Source organism: Eublepharis macularius, chromosome 17 (assembly GCF_028583425.1).
Source record: "Eublepharis macularius isolate TG4126 chromosome 17, MPM_Emac_v1.0, whole genome shotgun sequence".
NCBI lineage: Eukaryota > Metazoa > Chordata > Lepidosauria > Squamata > Eublepharidae > Eublepharis > Eublepharis macularius.
The window spans coordinates 36,021,667-36,042,839 of record NC_072806.1 but is presented as its reverse complement, the minus strand read 5'-3'; the positions used below and the strand labels follow the sequence as shown (position 1 = coordinate 36,042,839).

At 43.2% G+C, this 21,173-nt stretch overlaps 1 protein-coding gene across 1 annotated transcript in view; it reads right to left on the bottom strand.

The window, feature by feature from the left end:
• Positions 1-14,473: 14,473 nt before the first annotated feature.
• LHX1 (LIM homeobox 1) overlaps positions 14,474-21,173 on the bottom strand; it is a 67,958-nt gene continuing 61,258 nt past the window's right edge. The window contains exon 5 of the mRNA XM_055001801.1: positions 14,474-14,853. Within this exon, the coding sequence (XP_054857776.1) occupies positions 14,474-14,853 (380 nt within the window). The remainder of the gene's footprint in view (positions 14,854-21,173) is intronic.

The window sequence follows — 21,173 nt, the reverse complement described above, 5'->3', positions numbered from 1 at the left end:
TTCTTCCCCGCCCAGAAGGAGGGACAGGAGGAGGGGCGCGGGGCGGGGCTTAAGGCGGGGCGGGGCCTGCAGCCGGCAATGGGCGGGGCTGGGAGGCAAAAGGACGGCGCTAAGTGAGACTTGATGGTGATATATTACGAGAGGGTTTGGGAAGGCAAGGAGTGATGCAGAATACACGAGAACAGCAGGTTTGAAGGGGAGGTGAAAGGGCTGCCTTCTCTGAAGCCCTAACAATAATGTTTTATTTCCACCACCACCCTGCTTATCTCTTTTGTTAACTGTTAAAGGCCTGCCTAATAAAGAGTGCCAGGGAAGTTGAAAGCTTGTACTGTTTTGTCATAAACAGAACAGAGAGGAACCCGCCCCCCCCCCCCCGCCGTGCAAAAATAAAAACCCTCCTGTGATCTGCAGGGGCTGCTCGAAGCAATGACTGGGATGATTTATTTCTTAAATTTATATCTCGCTTATTGACTGGAGACCCAAATCAGCTCACAACAGTTGCAAAATTATTATTGTTGTTGTTATAAATAATAAATACTTATTAATAATAGATATAATACTATATAATATATCATATATAAATAATAATAATAAATATAAATAAAATAAATAAATTGATCAATTAATGTCTGCCTTTCTCACTGAGACTCCAGACGAATTACACAGTGTGAGATTAGTACAGTCAGTATCAAGGACATTTCTGTAAACTATGCCGCAGGTAAATAAATGCAAATTTACAAAGACATGGCGTTAATAAGAATCCAGCACAAAGTTGAAGAAATGCTGAAACAGAAGTAATTTTAGGACTATTAGACAACATGAAGCACAGGTAGCTCATAGGAGCACATATTTAAAGCGACAGATAAGTACGTAAGACTTAAGATCCGTCAAGCAATTTCATGAAGTGTGTCCAGGCCATAGTAAAATGAATAACAACAATAATAGTAATAGTAATACTGTATTTAATTTTAATTTAATTTTAAATATATTTAATTTAACATAGTGTATTCATGACCACAAGATGGAGTGATGATTGGCTGTTAGTTTAGATGGCTTTTTAAAAGAGGGTTGAAGGACTAAAAGAGGGAGCAGGAGGCATCTATCAACAGCTTAAGAGAACATCCTTGTTCAGAGGCAGTCTATCCCTGTATACCAGGGGTCCTCAAACTTTTTAAACAGGGGGCCAGTTCACTGTCCCTCAGACCGTTGGAGGGCCGGACTAAAAAAAAACTATGAACAAATTCCTATGCACACTGCACATATCTTATCTTGAAGTAAAAAAACAAAATGGGAACAAATACAATATTTAAAATGAAGAACAAGTAAAGTTAAATCAACAAACTTACCAGGATTTCAATGGGAACTATGGGCCTGCTTTTGGCTAATGAGATGGTCAACCAACTTTTTTTAAAAAAGGCTCTCCTAACTTCAAAAAAAAGGCGCCCCCTATCTGCAAAAAAAAAAGACCTTCTAACTTCAGGGGGGAAAAGGCCCCCCTTAACCGCAAAAAAAAGATCACACCCGAGACTGAGAGGAGGAGTCGAGAGACAGAGAGAAGGAGGGGAGTCGGAGAGTGTGGCGCACATTCCACACATGTACACTGCGGGCCCAGGACGAGTCGGCTGCTAAGCAGGACAGGCAGCGGCGGCAAAAACACCCAGCGGGCCGGATAGATGTCCTCGGCGGGCCGCATGTGGCCCGCGGGCCGTAGTTTGAGGACCCCTGCTGTATACCAAATGCTGAGGATAATACAAAATAATAAGAAGCCATCCTTTCCCTGACTTGCTTGTATACTTCCCAGAGACATTTCGCTGAGCCCTGTAGAAAACAGGGTGTTAAACTAGTTAGTCTCTTGTCTGATCTGCGGGACTCATCTTAAACACCAATAAGTGTTTGCGTCAATTGAAAACAAAACAAACAAAATGAATCTGCATTTTAGAAGTGGAAAAGGGCTACTGAATGCAGAATTTTATTTATGTCATTTATAGTCCTCCTTTCTCACTGAGACTCAAGGTGGATTACATAGTGTGAGATTAGTACAGTTAATATCAAGGACATTTCAATAAACAATGCCTTAGGATAAATAAATGCAAGTTTGCAAAGACATAACAGTAGTAAAAACTCCAATACAGAGTTGAAGAAATGCTGAAACAGATCATAAGCAATTATGCTTAGAACTACCCAGTAGGGTCATACTTAAAGCAACAGGTCGCACATAGGAGAAATATGTTCTCCATAGAAATACTCATTTTGCAGGAATGTCGTCTAGAGTCTTCCTGTATTTCTCACACTGTGTCAGGAAAACAAAATGAAAATGCCGAATAGAGGATTGAAAAGAGAGAAAATAACTAGTAGACACTAGGAATGTGTTTTCTAATTCCAACCATTAATGATGCTATTAGGTACTTGATTCTATTATGATGGTACTAACTGGCTCCTTCCTAATCTGTACATGTTTGTCTCATACTTGTCACGAAGAATTGCCATAATTTGCCATGTTTAGAAGACAGCAGTCCTGTTTTGGGGAGGGGAAGAAGGGAGGGGGTGCAAGATTCTAGAGAAAAGGAAAAAGGCCATCATGGAACTGCTCTATGCCAGTTATAGTTGCCCACTTCCAGGAAGGGCCCGGATTGCTCCCAGAATTAAAACTGATCTCCAGGCTACAGAGATCAGTTCTCCAGGAGAAAATTGGTTCTTTGGAGGCACTATACCTCACTCAGGGCCCCCCAAATGCTGGTCTCCTAAATTCCACCTCCAAATCTCAAGAATTTCCCAACCTAGAGTTGGCAACCCTCGTGCCAACACTGGACAACTGCCCATTGATTATTTGTTTAGCATTTCTCCTATGTGCAGTGCAGTTATCTTTTAAATTCATATCCTCAAAGCAGGATTTCAATTTGTTAAATTTTAGTCATATGACCACAGCTGTCAAGCAGTGACTTAAACTTCTCCCCGTTTTTTAGACAAAGTCCCTATTTTCTGATCGTGATGACTCAATGCCCCAATTTTTTAGGAGGCAGGGATGGGCCTGTTACAATTCTGTTACTGCGTATTTGTTAGTCTTCAGGATTGAATTCCTTCCCTTGGGACTCTACAAATTAAATAGCTGTGTGGGGAATCAATGTATTCTAGAACACATTCATTTCAATGCAGGCGCATGAACACTAAGGCACCATGTAACATGCAACCTTCACACACAGCAGTTGCAGAATTAGGATTTTTGCCTCTCAACGTGGCCAAGGCTATGGAAATATTTTGCACACCCCTAAAATCCACAAATAAAAGGAAGTTTATCAATATACCCTATAGCTACCCAATATAGTGGATAAGTTTTTAACTATTTGAAAGGACTTGGCTTACTTTTTTCCCCTCCAAAGATAACTGGGAATTGTCATTTTGTGAGAGGAGTCGAGTTAGAAATTCTTAGTCCTTTCCATGCCACTGCACTGCTTCTGCTACTGCAGAACAACATTCGTTGTTCTGTCTAGCCTAAACCTAGCTTCTCCTCTCCATCACCACCCTGCCTCCTTTGCGCCCAAACTTCAACGGTCCCTATCCTGATGGCGGGAACCTTCCCTATAACTAACACTACCGACCCCATCCACGTCACTTCTTCCAATTCAGTTGTCTGAGCACCTTGAACTTGATGGATCTCTAATAAAGTTCTTCAACCAATACACCTGCATGTTTGCTATGGAGAACTTGAGGAATCTACCTGCCAAGCACTGACATTTTGGCAGAAGTCTCTTATTCCCCTTGGACCCCAAACCCTGATGTCAGACTACCAGCACCATGCCATATGGGTTAGACCAGGGAACTTCGGAGCCAACAGAGGGATAATTAATCAATCTGGAATTGGGACAAAGCCCAGGGGATGGGGCGGCTGGAGACCTTGCGACGGAGCCCAGACCCAGACCCAGAATCAATAAGTGAGAGCTGGGGGGAATACCTAAGAAGGGGGCAACTCACTGGAACTGGCTAGTAACCACCCCTCGGGAGTGGGTGCCCCAAAGATCAGCAGGCCAACCGACCAGATAGGAGAAGATGCGACGGCGAGGCATGGCTTTCAGTCACAGTATGTCAAAACTGGAAGAGCTCCTCGGGTCGGAAGCAACGAAATACGAGGCGAACCCCCTCAACCCCGTGAAACCCTCAAAGCCAGAGGATGAGCCCGAGGAGGAAAGCAGGGGGCCCATACCAACCTCAGGTGAGAAGGACTTTCAAGAGACTAACCCTGAGCATTTGCAGGCTGCATGGGGGGAGATGGGCGAACTAAAGAGGGAGATGGCGCAGGTGACGAGAGGATTACAAGAGATAATGTGCCACCTGCCGCTGGCGGAAGCACCCACGGGGCCAGGACCCGATGGAGATGGACCAGGGAGGACCCCTGAGGGGGGACCATTTAGGCCAAGATGTCCCCCTCACCCCTTCTGCCATGGAGAGGGCCCGCTAGGCCACCGGGACTACCACTTATCGCTCCTCCACCCCAAGGAGGACCAGTTGCCCAGCCACCGCGGGGATTTCATCCCCTCCTCCACCTCACCTAGGGGCCCTGGCTGTCCCGCCACCAAGAGGGGTGCCGATCAGGCCACCTCTGCAGCAGCCACAACCGCTGCCACCTCCTCCGGTTCCACCACCTCCAGGGATACTGCTCGCCCCACGAGGGGTCCCTCCCACCATGCCACCACAGCAGGGGTGGCGCAAATTGGATGCACAGTTCAAGGGAGACCCAGAAGAGTTGGGCTTCTTCATTGTGCAAGTGTTGGGAGTTTTTCCAAGAGTGGGGCCATACCTTTCCAAATGAGCACAGCCGAGTAAGCCACTGGGTTGGGACTGAATGTATGTAAATTGGACCATCCCATCCTGTTTGAGCAGATGGATGGGTCTTGAATGAAAGGGGCCCTGGCTAATGTGGAAACTGAACTTGTCCCGGTAGGGATGGGGAATCACTGGGAAGCCAGAACTTTTGTCGTAAGTGGCGCCACCAAGTTCCCTTTGGAGTTGCGGATATGGTGGTTATGGGACCATGACCCATTTGTGAAGTGGAAAATGGTAGAGCTGCGTTTTGCTGTGGGGAGAATGCCGAAATCATGTCTGGAAGCCGGAGTGCCGCCCAGGCGCACCCCGCCTCCCTGAGAGTGCCCTGTTAGCTCAGGAAGAGATAGAGCAAATCCCCCCTGAATATCAGGACTTGAACCAAGTATTTGATTAGAAGGAAGCTGATGAACTTTCCCCTCATAGGGCTACTGACCGTGCTATAGAACTGATCCTGGGCCAAAAGCTTCCGAAGGGAAAATTATACTCGATGAGCCCAGGGGAGTGAGAGGAATTGCATAAGTTCAAGTTGTCACGAGGATTCATCCACCCTGCTAGCTCCCCTCATGCTGCACCTGTGTTGTTTCTTGAAAAAAGGACAGGAGTTTGAGACTGTGTACTGATTATAGGGGGGATTAATGCCATTTCCATGTGCAATGCTTACCTGCTCCCCTTGATCCGAGATTTGCCGGGAGTGGTGTCCCAAGGAAAAATCTTCTCTAAATTAGATTTAAGAGATGCGTACTTCTGAATAAGAATAGGGGAAGGAGATGAATGGAAAACCGCTTTTAACACTCCCTTGGGACAATTCGAATGCAGAGTCATGCCATTCAGATTACAAGGGGCGCCGGGTTTTTTAATGAATTTAATTAATGAGGTATTACACAAATACCTGTACAAGGGCATAGTGGTTTATCTTGATGATGTGTTGATTTATTCACAAGATTATGAGTCCCACGTGAAACTGGTGCGCTGGGTGCTAAACACCCTGAGGGACAACCACCTGCTGGTGAAACTGTCCAAGTGTGAAGTCCAAAGAGGAGTTGGACTTTTGGGGATATAGAATATCAGGACATGGATTAAAAATGGATCCCTCTAAAATACAATCAGTGATGGGGTGGGACCCCCCCCCCAGGAGGCATTTGCAATCATTCCTGGGCTTTGCTAACTTCTACAGACTGTTCATAAAAATCTTTGCCCAGATCTCTTTGCCACTAATTGATTTGCTGAAAACCAAAGGGAAGGGCCCGCAAGGAGTGAAGCCCAGTGCTAAATTAGGTTGGACTAAAGAATGCCAAGAGGCTTTTGAGCACTTTAAAAAACCCTACTCACTTCTGAGCTGGTCCTGTGGCATCTGGACAAGAACTGAAAATTTATTGTGCAGGTGGATGCGAGCAACATTGCAATGGGGGGGGGGTCATTTTGCAAGCAGATGATGATGGAAAATGACACCCCTGTGCTTATGTATCAAAAACATTTTCTGAAACTGAACACCATTAGGAAGTATGGGACAAAGAGGCTTCGGCAGTTAAATTAGCTCTATGCTCATGGAGACATTGGCTGGAGGGGGCTAAAGTGCCATTTGAGGTTTGGACTGATCATAAGAATTTAGAGGCAGTGCACATCCTGCACAAACTAGGCACCAAATACCTATGTTGGGCAGAGTTCTTCTCCAAGTTTAATTTTCACTGAAGCACCTCCCTGGCAAATCTAACTTCCTGGCAGACTCCCTCTTGCACATACCCCAACATGAAAGCCAGAGAGAGGAAGTAACAGACAAAGTTCTTGCAAGCCCAATTGGGGGGGGGCAGTAACCACCCGGAGCCAAGCCAAACAATTAAAGCAGAATGCTCCCTCCACAAACCGGGAGGAAAGAGTCAAAGAGGAAACGGAGAAAGAAGGGAACACCCTACCCAAAGACGAACTACAGAGAGGAGAAGGGGGTGGCTGGTATTGACGGGAAATTGTATGTTCCAGCCAGTTTAAGGGGGAAGGTGTTAAATCAATGTCATGATTCCAAGTTGGCTGGCCACTTTGGATATTTAAAAACATTGCATCTGGTGCAAAGACAATTTTGGTGGCCAAACATGAGAGGGGACATTTCTCAGTATGTATCCACTTGCCAAGTGTGTTTGATGGGGAAAAGCAGACGGGGTAAACCGCCTGGTCTTCTACAACCCTTAGAAACCTCCTCTCAACCATGGGCTGTGGTCTCAATGGACTTTATTACTGACCTCCACACCCCAAGGGAAAAATTGTAATCTTAGTGGTGGTTAATTTGTTTCCTAAGCAAGCTCATTACATTCCATGCTCCAAAACTCTAACTGCAAAGAAACTAGCCATCCTCTTTATGCAACGTGTGGTCAGACTACACTCATTTCCGGATAAAGTAATATCCGATAGAGGAGTCCAGTTCGTTGCCAACTTCTGGCGGGAGCTACTGCAAGTAGGAGGGATTGAACAAGGCATTAGCTCCGTCCATCATCCCGAGACCAAAGGACAAACCGAAAGAGTTAATCAAGTGCTGGAGCAGTTCTTACGATGCTACATAAATTACCAGCAGGACAACTGGGCTGATTTCCTAATTTTTGCAGAATATTGTTATAACAACTTGGTGCATAGTTCCACCGGGGCCTCCCCATTCATGGTAGCACATGGATATGAGGGCACAGCAATGCCATTTGTGAAAACTCCAGCCACCAACAGACAAGAGGATCTGGGAGAAGGGTGGTCTAAATTAACGACTCAATGGTGGGTAATTAAAAAGCCTCTGGAAAAAGCTAAAGAGGATTACAAAAAACATGCAGATAAAAAAAGATCTGCCCCATGGAAATTACAAGTGGGAGACTATGATCAGAACCACAAGTGACAAAAGGCACAGATTGGACACTTGTCAGCTTCCCTCAAGTTTTGATGGGAAATGTAGGCAGCTTGGCGGAATGTTGGACAAGTGACAGTTGAAAAGTCCATTGGACAGCAGTCAGAGAGCGAAGCTGCAAGACCAGGATGCCTACATTTCCCATCAAAACTTGAGGGAAGCTGACAAGTGTCCAATCTGTGCCTTTTGTCACTTGTGGTTCTGCTCTATGTGCACATCTCCACTAAACATCTAAGAGGGGAGCAACCCAGTAAAAAGCTGGGGTGAGAATTCTTAGGTCCATTTCAAGTCAAAAAAATAATCAATGAGGTGATTGTAGAAGTAAACCTACCTAAGAACTTAAAGAATGTCCACCCGGTATTTCATTTTAGCCTCCTGAAGAAAGCTCCCCAACCTGATAAATGGCATCTGCACTGCAGAGTCCCCCCGCCCCCTTGTGGTGGATGGACAGTTGCACCATGAAGTGAAAGAAGTTCTGGACTCGAAATTAAAACGGGGAGAACTGTTCTACTTGATTCGTTGGGTGCATTTTGATGAAAGTCAAAGGGAATTGATAAAAGCTTCAAATGTAAATGTCCCAAGGCTTGTAAACAAATTTCACAAGGTTTACCCTAACAAACCGGGGCCAATATGAGGGGAGGGCAGTATGTCATATATGCCTGTCTGCATATCTGCCATGAATGTATTCTGTGTTATGTACTGGTCCTCTGAGGGCATGAGAAGTTTCTTATTGATGTTAAGACAGTAGGTTATCTTGCAAGTAGTTACTTTCTCTTTCCTTGCTGGCTCCTGCAAGTGTCCTTGAAGGCTGGCTGTGGACGGCTCAAAATGTATCCTTCTTGGGAACTAAGATGATTTCATTCCTTGTTCTGTCTAGCCTAAACCTAGCTTCTCCCCTCCACCACCACCCCAGCTCCTTCGCACCCAAACTTTAACGGTCCCTATCCTGATGGTAGGAACCTTCCCTATAACTAACACTACCAACCCCATCCACGTCACTTCTGCCAATTCAGTTGTCTGAGCACCTTGAACTTGATGGATCTCTAATAAAGTTCTTCAACCAATACACCTGCATGTTGCTCAAGGACTGACACTCTGTACCCACACATTCTCTGTAATGGCCTCATGGAACAGCCTGCCTGAAGATGTCAGAAAGGCTCCCACTTCCCTCCCACAAACTGTCCAAAAGCGAATTATTCAGGAGGATTTTTTTTACAGATAATAGGCTGTACTGTAAAGAAATGGATCAGGGAGATGCATTAGTAAAGAGGCGGTGACTGTAGACTATGCTAATGTGCACTGTCTTTTATTGTAAGTATATTCCTTCTGGGTTACTCCCATGTTGTTTCTTATGTTTTGTCAAATTGCTTATCTTTATTTCAACATTTTTTTCAGCTCTATATTGGATTTCTGCTCCTTTTCAGATTTCTGCAAATTTTGCATCTGCATGTTTCATTGCATTGTTTATTGAATGTCCCAGCTGGTGATCGTATTGAATTACACTGTGTAATTCTCCTTAAGTGTCCATGAGAAAGGCAGACTATAAATAATATAAACACAATAATAATATGAACACAAGGACATTCTCAGAGCAATGGGTTTTTTAGTAGCTGTCATGTCTCTACCCCTACATCCATGCCATTGTTCTATGTGTTGAACCATTGCTAATGCTGTACCTTGATTTCATTTTGCAAATGCTCTAACCATTAATTTTTTTTCTCCCTCTTACAGCCTGAGAACGCAGCTGTCTTATCTTTTTTTTCTTTGAAGCTCACAGAAATGACCTTGTACTGTCTGCAATGCTGCTGTTGACTCTTATGCCTCTTTGCCCTGTCTAGGCTGATGTACAAACTCCAGAAGAAGTTCCCAGACCCTTCCCCGCGCAAACCAGTGGTCTAAGTGGGAAGGGGGGAAATGATTGAGTATTTAGAGCTGTGCTTTCTTCAAGTTCCTATTCCTATCAAGGAAACGTGTACTGCTTAGATGCTTTCTTGCCTCTGAGTAATTCTATGGACATATATATGGAAATGATTGGATTTCTGAATAAAACCACTTAACCAAGAGCTTGGACTTCTTGTTGCAATGGTACAGGGACCTGTCTACCATATCCTGTCATCCATAGCCTGGCAGTAGCCAAGGAAGCAGCAATAGGCACATAGTAGTTCAGCATCCTGAGAACATATGCAGTCATTTTTTTAAAAAAGTGCCTCATACCTACACAACGGCAAAGGAGATGGGCTTGGCCCTCCCCAAGAGTAACAGAATAAATTATGTTAAATAAAGAGTCCAGTAGCACCTTTAAGACTAACCAACTTTATTGTAGCATAAGCTCTTGAGAACCACAGCTCTCTTTGTCAGATGCATCCAACTGATAAAGAGATGCAACTGATGAAGAGAACTGTAGTTTTCAAAAGCTTATGCTACAATAAAGTTGTATCTGACGAAGAGAGCTGTGGTTCTTGAAAGCTTATGCTACAATAAAGTTGCATCTGACTAAAAGAGCTGCGGTTCTCGAAAGCTTATGCTACAATAAAGTTGGTTAGTCTTAAAGGTGCTACTGGACTCTTTACAATTTTGCAACTACAGACTAACATGGCTAACTCCTCTGGATCTATGTTAAATAAGACATCTTAAGTTTGCAAAGATAAAATGAGGTATAAACATTTTAAATCTGATTTAAAATTTAAAATAAATAAGCACATGTATAGCACTTCTCTTAATCTATATAATTTTGGTTGCAAAATTAAACATTCCTTGGTATGGGATTTGGGGTTTACTGTTCCAGAAAATGCTATTACATTTTTTTAAAAAAAATCTCTCTACCTACGTGAGTTTAGCCTTAGCTTGCCTCCCCTCTGGAATTTTCCTTTGGTGTAAGTGACATTTAGGTTTTCAGATAGAAACCCCATATAATGATGTTTCAGTAGAACAACATGTATAAGACTTGAGAAGGGACAGAATACATACATGCAGTGCAAAACATGGAAGCAATGACTCTTGCTAGGAACTAAAGCCAATATATTGATCAATTTAAAAATTGCATGTCTAAACCCCCTGCGAGTGCAAGATTAATACTTCTCTCCTCAGGATAGGAAAGCACAGGGCTGTTTTTCAGGGGGAACACGGGTGAACAGAGTTCCGGAACCTCTTGAAAATGGTCACATGGCTGGTGGCCCCGCCCCCTGATCTCCAGACAGAGGGGAGCTTAGATGGCCCTCCACGCCACTCCATGTGACCATTTTCTCCGAGGGCAACCCACTGAGTTCCACCACCTCTCTTCCCAGAAAAAAAGCCCTGGGAAAGCAGAAACTGTAAACGATGTCTTGGTGGACTTAATTCCAGTGATCAAGCTGGGTAGCCTTGTTAGTCTGTAGCTGTAGAAAAGAACAAGAGTCCAGTAGCGCCTGTAAGACTAATAAAATTTGTAGTAGGGTATGAGCTTTCGTGAGCCACAGCTCACTTCTTCAGATACCATAATTCAAATGAGTTCATCTGTAAGAGCAGAGACTCCCATGTCACCTTAAAAGAAATTTATTGGGCATCAGCTAAATAAAATCCAGTGTACTAGACCCTTGTTTTTAATAAAATTCATCTTCCAAGTGTTATTGTTGACACGGAGCCCCATTGCTTTAATAGGACATACTGTTTACTACAAATGCATAGGACGCAGATTTCTTTGTCTTTCTATGGGAAGGGGGAAGCAATTTCCATATGATACTGCTGATACAAACCACTCTCTCATGGGACTTTGCAGTCACACGGTATCTTTGGGAAGCTACCTATGCGAAGGAGCTGTGTGGCATACATAGCTGCCTTGCATGAATAGCAGCCCATTTTAAACAAGATGTTGTGCAAAGGTAAAGTCCCATGGGTGAGTGATTTTGCCGTGCCAGCATTATGTTGAAATCAAATCTCTGAGGCACTTCTAGAAGCAGTGAAATGACCACACCAAAATTATCACCAGTTGATGCTCAGTACGAGGGGGGGGGGCGCACGCGGGAATCTGAATGTAAAAACGATATTTTGCCATGGTAAGTTCAGAATACAAACCGACCTCATTGTAACAGCAGCAGGAGCATATCCTAGGATCCCTACACCAACAATACATGACACCTCACCCCCTTTCTTCTTCAGGCAGAGTTCCATCCTTTGCACAGGGCAGAATCGACTCGAGAAAAGCTCCTAGATTTCAGTGGAAGTAGAAGATAGCCCCATCCCTACCAATGGCATGCTATGGTTAAAAGCAGGTGTGGTGAGATATTTTGTTTAGCACATGGTGAGCATATGGAGAGCATGCTGTAGCACAGCCCGGAACCGGTGTAACCCCTGAAGCTCTGGCAGCAAGGAATATCCCAGACTGAAGAGGTGATACAATTTGTGTAAGTAAAGAAAGTCTGCATGAACATGGAAAGTGAAACATCAGAGTTCATAGAAGCGGATCAGAACTTCTCATACCAGCCAGTCTCTTGAAGCCATATATGCTAAAACTGGGAAGGAGAGAAATGATTTTTTCAAAATACAGATTTATAACATATTGACAGATCAGGTAGGTGGCCGTTGTTGAGTCTCTGTGCTGCCATTCTGGTATATCCACCAAAAATCTTGCAAGAGTTCTGAGCTTTAATTTCAAGATGAGGTGAAACCATCAGACAAATGCCCCCAGATGTGTTTAGCACAGACCAAATGTTAGATCCGTATCTTATGTTGGGCAAATGGACAGCAGCTCTCAAGGGCCACACACAATCAATATTATTAAAGAGATATACAAAGTGCTTGTATGAAATTTCACTAGTACAAAAAAATATTCTAGTATCCTTCAAAAATCCTGAGATACTTCAGAACCTTGAGGAAAAACCTCCACATTGACTTCAAATTTTACATGAAATATGATGGCAACCTGCTGACATATACAACCTCACTGAGAAGTTTCCTTGGAATATTGAAAACTTTCCTCAGAAATTTCACCTCAAAGAATGCCAAATTTCCGTAATCAAACCTCAACATTATTTCTTCAGAACTAAATATGTGTTCAACATGATCAATTCTGAGGGGAGATTTCTGAGGAAAAAAATTCTGAGGGAAGAGTTGTCAGAGGAAAACTCCAGAAATTACTTCAGATTTTTCTTTGTGTGGTAGTTCAAATCTCTCATTAACGTCCTTCCCACTCTACTCCAAAAATACATCATCAACTATTTTAAAGCACTGAATGAATCACGGGTTATCTAAACATCAGATTTTCTAGTTTTATTAAAAATTCACAATTTTTTAATCCAACTGTTTCCCCCCTTTCATACAGTGAATGGTCTATTATGCGCTGGAGGTCACACAAGCTTAGGTTTATTTGAACAATAAAAGACATATGAGAAATTTAATATATAAAGAAAAAAGTAGCAGCTGCTGACTGCATATTTGACCATAAAATTTAAATATTTTGGACTTTTTCTTCTTTTAAAGACACAAAAATAAAACCTGTGTGGGTCTATATAAGTCATATTAACAATTCCATGAATGTTGAACAGGACTAAACATTAGCAAAGATGTTAAATTTTCTTTTTATCCCCTCAACTTTGTAACACTTTGTTTAAAATGGTTTCCCGGGCTATGGGTGTTAACACCCCAAACAGTATTTGTGCTATAGAATTGTTTTATTTGGCAATCGTCTGGTTTTGTAAGTTTTTATTCTTTGCCTTCTGTAAACACCACCTTTACAAACTTAGCACAGTGAAATACAAGCCCTGTAATGTCTTAAAACATCTACAGAAACAAAAAAGAAAAAGAAAAAGAAAAAATGAACTATTTTGGTTGATTGCTCAAAATACTTTGCTTTTGAACAAGAGGTTCTAAAACAGGATTTTTTAAAAGTAAAATGTTGAGCTCCTGAATTTAACATTCGACGTAAACAGTTGACTGCTTTTTTTTTTCTAGTTCCACAGAGTCTTTATTTTTTTGTTTGTTTAGCTTTTATTTTTGTGAAGGTAGAATACTTTGTTGTTTGTTTCTTTCAAGTCATTTTTTACTTAGAAGTCTAACAGAAGACCTCTGGGTTTTTGAGGATTATTGGTGTGTGTCATTTGGAGAAGGTAGAAGAGTTGATACTGAGGGCTTAAATATTTGCTATTTTGGCCAAAAAACAAAATCCAAACTATAAAATAAAATATATTTCATTCGCCCTGCCTGACATCTCTGAAGCATAAAAAGTCTGTCATTGCAGCTCTAAACTGAAATTTCTGAGGCAAAATTAACAAATCAAGAATGCCAAAACCGTCTTTTTTTAAAAAACCCAAAACACTAGGAATTTCTTTAAGCCTTTCCTTGTTGTCTTTGACCTTTCTTTTATTTAACGTTTGTTTCTTTTCTGTCTGAGAAAAGTTTCTAAGGATTTCATTCCTAGAGTTATCATCTAGAGAACATGATACCCAGCATAAGCCATCAGTTATATATGGCAGTACTGAAACAAATCCACTTCATAGTGTCTTTTTCACTTGGTACAAAAAGAGATTTCTTTTTAAATCTGTTTTCCTGTCGATTCTATGTCGTGAAGATTGTCCCCTAGTCTATAGCAAAATTCCCCTTGGTGTTGTTCTGGATTCAGTTCATTCCCAAGGGTTAAAAAAAAAAACCCTGCAAGCCCAAAAGACAACACTATATAGATATAGATAGATATCTACACCTATAAATACATTGTCTTAGGGCAGGAAAAAATGTTCTATTGAATTCATTTCTGTACACCACAAATATAAGCAGAATAGATGTCGCTTGGTCCAGTCCTAGCATTTAAAGCTACCATACAGCTGCCTCGTTCATTTCAGGTGGATGTGACAAATGGTTGCCGTAATTAGCACCACCATTGACGGATATGGAGGAAAATGGCGGACTCGGGCCAAAAACTTCTGCCGACATGGAGTGCAATGAGCCAGGAAGGTTGGGCTCTGGGCTGGGAGAGTCTCCGGGTGGGTGGGACATGATATCTGTGAAACGCTGAGCTTCACTGGAAGGGTGATGTCCAGGTAAAGGGTGGTCCATCCCCCCAAGCGGTGTTCCTGATGGCCCGGAGGAGGGTACAAATGGGAGATCGACAGGTGTCTGAGCTTGAGAAGAAGGAGGTCCTTGTGGGAAAAAATCATAGTTGCTCCCAGGTCCATAATATTCGCTCTGATAATCTGGTGGAGAGAAAAAGAAAGATTGACATACATGCAGACAGAACAAGAGTCAACGAAGCAACAGTAATTCACAAGTCATGCCCTATGGCCTACGTGCAGAATGTATGAAGTACACTAAGCCCATTGCGACACATCAGCCATGTTTGATGGCCTACCAAGGCCTTCGGGCTTTGCTGCCTGACCAGGACAAGAAAAACATGGGGAACGTTGGCCAATTGGCAGGCTACTATACACAGCAGTTGTTTGCTTTGGAGGGAGCAGGAAAGGAGTAACTGAGACACTGAAAAACAGTGAAGAGCGTGTTCAGCATAGGGACGAAAAGATTCAGCTGATGTTGTTGGCTTATTGCAGAAAGGAGCTCATTTGGGCTGCTTCCATGTAAACATTTTGCTCCCAAATGGCCCCCCCTCCCTGGAGTATCCTCGTGACATTGTCACAGAATTGTGTAGCTTTAGAGTTTATTCCTGCATCACTGCAATCTTTCTCATACCTATTTTGGTACAATCTTTCCAGAAAGATTGTAGTGAAAGTGGGTTTACCTGTGGTGTGAGTGGAGGGAAGGTGTTGATTTTTGGGCCTCCTCTCTCCTCATGCCAGCAGCGTTTTCCTTCAGTATCCCTTTATACCTGCCATCCCTCTATTCTGTGCCCTATGGACATTTTGACAGCTTTTAAAAATATTGGTAGTGGCTGTATCATCACAGCACAGCAACACTGTAGTGAACACCAGTTTGGCTAGGGATCCTGATGGTGTTTTGCCATCTTCTGGGCATGGAGCAGGGGTCACAGGGGGTGTGGGAAGGGGAGGTAGTTGTGAATTTCCAGCATTATGCAGGGGGTTGGACTAGATGACCCTTGAGGTACCTTCCACCCCTATGATTCTATGATTCAGCACCTATCTTTTTTTAAAGCTAGCAAAAAGGTCTCTGGCAGCATGTGTGTGTGGGTGGCACACAGGAGGCGACACCGAGGAAAGCATGGAGAATATTCCTGTGCAGACATTCCATTGCTGCTGTGAATTCAGTGGACAATTGTCACCTTATAGATGTAGCCTAGCTGGCTTGAGGTAAAAATAAAAATCAACAATAGAGAGGGGATGATAATATTGGTCTATCTTATGGGTTAGTTGGGAAAATTACTGAGATGATATATGAAAATAATTTCAAATTCTTAAAAAAACTTCAGTATATAAATGCTAAATATTATTACAACATCAGTTGGTTTCACATTATTAGAAACATTACAACTATCATTTCCTAGCTCGGAAACCCAAATCCTGCTTGAAGGAAAGCTGAATTTTGCGACCTATGTTTCTTCAAATTTTCCCATTTTAACATTTTTGCAATATTCTGTCCTTTAAAAGGTCATGGAAAACCCTCTGGTGGCCACGGATATCTTGTTCACTCACCCCCCTGGCTCCTGAAGTGACTTCAGATATTGCCCACACAGTTTTAAACTTGTTTTCAGCAATAAGAGCCAGAAACTTGATTTAAAAATTTAAACCTGGAACATCCAGACCAGCATATTCTGCCCTCATAACTACATTTTGTACTGAATATGCATGTCTCTGACAGTAACACACACCATCCAGAGTTCTACTCAAAACAGGAAAAGAAAAAACAATGGAGCCAGTCCCCAAGCATGCTTTGTGACTGGTGTGCCACATAATTCTTTGTGGTCTTGATTGCAATAGCCACGGTTCCTTCTACATAAAAGTACCATTTTAAAAACCTCCCTGGTTTTGGAATCCTGCCCTTTCTCCAAGGATGTCATATGTGGATTGATTTTCCATTTTATCGTCAAAACAGCCCTGTGAGGGAGATCAGGCTAAGAGTCGGCGATAGTCATGAAATATATACAGTATTTTTCTATTCTGCATCTACTGTTACTCTAACAAGTCTTTAGCTAAAGCAACTCCACTAACATATTTATTTGTTCACTTCATTTATACTCCACCTTTTCCTCAATGGGGACCCAAAGCAGCTTATGTTCCCCTCCTCTCCTCCCCCTTTTTATCCTCACAGCAACCCTGATCCTCTAGGTTAAGCTAAGAGTATGTGGCTGAGAGCCAAACTACAAGTGACGCCTTACACAGGTTGGACACTTGTCAGCTTCCCTCAAGTGTTGATGGGAAATGTAGGTGTCCTGGTTTTACAGCTTGGCTCTCCATTACAGCTGCAAGACCAGGATGCCTACATTTCCCATCAAAACTTGAGGGAAGCCGACTAGTGTCCAACCTGTGTAAGACGTCACTTGTAGTTCGGCTCTGAGTGTGTGTGACTGGCCCAGGGGCACCGAACAAGCTTCCAAGGCAGAGTGGCGATTGCAGCCTGGGTCTCCCAGATCATGGTCTAACTATTAAACCCCACTGCCTCTCATGCCAGCTAAACCAAGAAAAATCATCTGCTTGTTTGAAAGCCTTCTGACTGACAAATAATCTGTTTTATTTTTATCCTGACCAGGGGTCATTTCGTAGAAAAAGAGCTGGGGGAACTCATTAGCATACCCCATTAGCATACCTCATTAGCATATGCCACACCCCTTGCCATCACCAGAAGGGTGTTATTAGCATAACTCATTTGCATGTGCCGCACCCCCTGACATCACCTATCCTGGATGTTTTGGACCCAATCCAGGCCATTCAGGGCTGAAATTGGGCTCAAAATGGCAACAAGGGGCTGAAAAAGGCCGAAAAGGGGCCCAAAATGGTCAGGATTGGGCCACTGCTGAGCGGGAGAGTGATCCACCACCCATCAGAGGCCCGATCCGGGCCATTTCAGCCCCAATCCAGGCTGAAACGGGCCCAAAATTGCCGAGTCAGGTGAACGGGGCCACCTGACATGTGACCTACTTAGGGAACTGCCGGAAATGCGTTCCTGCGCGTTCCCCCTCGAAATGAGCCCTGATCCGGACCTTCCTCCAAGGAACTCAGACGATACTCTTCCTTTCATTTTTTCCTCCCAACAACCCTGTAAAGTAGGTTAGTTTCAAAAAGTGTGTCTGACTGGCCCAAGGCCACTCTAGTAGTATCATTTATTTAAATATTTATATCTTTCCTCTTCTCGTAGCTCAGCTCAGCTCAAGGCAGAATGGAGGATGAGAACCCAGGTCTGTTCATCCTAGCACAACTATTTATTTATTTATTTATTTATTTATTTATTACATTTCTAAACTGCCCTCCCCGTCAGACGGGCTATATGTTTTGTTCATCGTGGGATTCCACAGTTGCAGGCAGATCTGATTATGCATGCATTGGCATGAAGAACACAAGTGAAGAAGGGTGCAGCAACCAACCTTCCATTAGTTTCTTCATTTTACCCAAATTCCATTCTTCACCCCCCTCCCACCGCCCCAATCAGGTAGGTGTCAGTCCCTGGCAGTTAAATCCCCAGTAAATCTTGGTACGGTAATAAAATGATGATGATGATGATGATGATGAATGTCCTTGTATATTGTTCACTGTTCAAGGTTAGTATCATTATTATCAATGTCCTTGTATATTGTTCACTGTTTTTCTGTGAAATATTTTTAGTGTTTTGTATTACTCTCTGCTCTTATGTACATGTGCAATAATTGATCATCAGTTTATAAATATTTTTTTTTAAAAAATCCCCAAGTTCTCCACAGTTAACACACAGGTGTTCCAGTTGAAGTGACTTTATTAGAGATCCATTCAGTACAAGGTGTTCAGACAGTGAAATTGGCAGAAGTGACATAGGTGGGGCTAGCAATGCTAGTTATAGGGAATATTCCCACCTTTGGGAAAGAGGACCATTAAGGGGGAGTTGGGGGTTGGGGTGAGACATTGCTTTAGAGTAGACAGTGAAAAAGATGAACTTATCTTTGGTTCTCAGGAAGAATACATCTCGAGCCAGTTTCGGCTGGCAGTCAAGGTCACTGGCTCAGCGGAGTGAGAAAGTGAAAGTAAACATTTGCGAGATAACCTACTGGCATTGCAGCAATAAAGAACTTCCCATACTCTCAGAGACCCGAGGCAGAGCCCATATACATTCATGACAGATATTCAGGAGGCAAATATGACAGTAGGCCTCTCATATCCATCCATCTCTATTTGCCAAGGACAGCCTCTATTTTCGTGGAACAGTACTTGCTAAATCACTGTCCCTATTTTTGTTATTGTGAGCCATGAGCATTGTGGGCTGCAGAGGGTAGGACCCGAAGCAATGGGCTTAAATTACATATGCAAAGGTACCGGCTGGATATTAGGAAAAACTTTTTCACGGTCACAGTAGTTTAAAAGTGGAATCAGCTGCCTAGGGAGGTGGTGAGCTCCCCTTCACTGGCAGTTTTCAAGAAGAGGCTGGATGAGTATTTGTCAGAGATGCTTTAGGCTCATCCTGCTTTGGGCAGGGGGTTGGACTAGAAGGTCTCTATGGCCCCTTCCAACTCTGTGATTCTGTTGTTCTCCAAGGTATAGCTCCCTCCTTGGGTCTTTCATAGACAAATATCCATGTGCTAGTGGTAGTGATGAATGCATTTTCCTTGTAATGCACATACACATAAAATGTGCACATATGAAAGCTAAGGCCGCCTTAGTGCTGAGCCTTTCAAATCCTTTTGAGTGTGTCTTCCTAACATATTATTAACGAACACCATCTTGGCTTTTAGAGGAATGAGGACAGGATACTGAAAAAGTTAATGTATATTGCAAATAGGGACCTTCCACAATCTAGAGTTGAGCGTGTGTGTGTGTTGGGGGGGGCAATGATTTTGGTATGAGAACAGGAGTGTTCCAACCATGGCCCTGTGAAAGGTGAAAAGGTTTGGCCTCCTCTTTTTCATAGAATCATAGAGTTGGAAGGGGCCATACAGACCATCTAGTCCAACCCCCTGCCCAGTGCAGGACCAGCCTAAAGGATCCCTGACAAATATTCATCCAGCCTCTTCTTGAAAACTGCCAGTGAAGGGGAGCTCACCACCTCCCTAGGCAGCTGATCCCACCTTTGAACTATTCTGACCGTGAAAAAGTTTTTCCTAATATCCAGCCGGTACCTTTGTGTGTGTAATTTAAGCCCATTGTTTCGGGTCCTACCCTCTGCTGCCAACTGGAACAGCTCCTTTCCCTCCTCCAAATGACAGCCTTTCAAATACATAAAGAGAGCAATCATGTCCCCCCTCAATCTCCTCTTCTCCAAACTAAACATTCCCAAGGCCCTCAGCCTTTCCTCGTAGGGCTCAGTCTCCAGACCCCTGATCATCCTCATCACTCTCCTCTGCACCCTCTGCACACAATACTCCACTTCTGGAGGCCTCACTTCAAAAAGGATGTGGACAAAATTGAGAGGGTGCAGAGGAGAGGGACGAGGATGACCAGGGGTCTGGAGACTGAGCCCTACGAGGAAAGGCTGAGGGCCTTGGGAATGTTTAGTTTGGAGAAGAGGAGATTGAGGGGGGACATGATTGCTCTCTTTAAATTGCTCTTTTTCCACCACCCTAGCCTTGTGATGGAGAAAAACCAAGATGATCCCTTAATTTGTGGAATTTATGCAGGCCCCCTCAAGAGGAGATCTTGCTGGCCTCTCACCCCTCCACAGCAAAATAGAGTTTTGCAGTTCTTCCTCCCCTCCCCCTTCTACCCTCCACACAAGCTAAGCCAACAGAGAATTCCATTTTGCACATAACAGAGACCCATGGAAAGTGGAAGTAGGAAGCTTTCTCTTTCTGTTCCTTACCCACACCCCTGCAAAATCCAAAGTTCCTCACAGTTATGCTGAGATGCTTTCTAAATTTCTAACATACCCATATGTGATATAAAAGTTGACATTAGAAGCCTACATTTTTAACATTAAGATGTTTCTAGGTTAATTTTTTTTTAATCTATGGTCTGCTCATGATTAAGAAAACCCTTTGCAGTCAAGCAGATGTCATAGAACGAGGACAGAAGAAACCCGAGTTCAAATCTCAGCATAGCCTAAAGACTCAGAAACTCTTAGCCCCCTATGTCATGCTACCCTATTTTATAGGGCTTTTATGAGGATAAAATGGGAGGGGGAAACCCATGCATGCTACCTAAGGTGCTAACCTCCAGTGTGGCCCGGAGGGCTCTCTAAATCACAACTGATCTACAGGCTCTAGAGATCAGTTCCCCTGGAGAAAAATAGTAAAGAGACCAGTAGCACCTTTAAGACTAACCAACTTTATTGTAGCATACACTTTCGAGAACCACCGCTCTCTTTGTCAGATGCATCTGACAAAGAGAGCTGTAGTTCTCGAAAGCTTATGCTACAAATAAGTTGGTTAGTCTTAAAAGTGCTGCTGGATTGTGCTATATTGCAACTACAGACTAACACGGCAAACTCC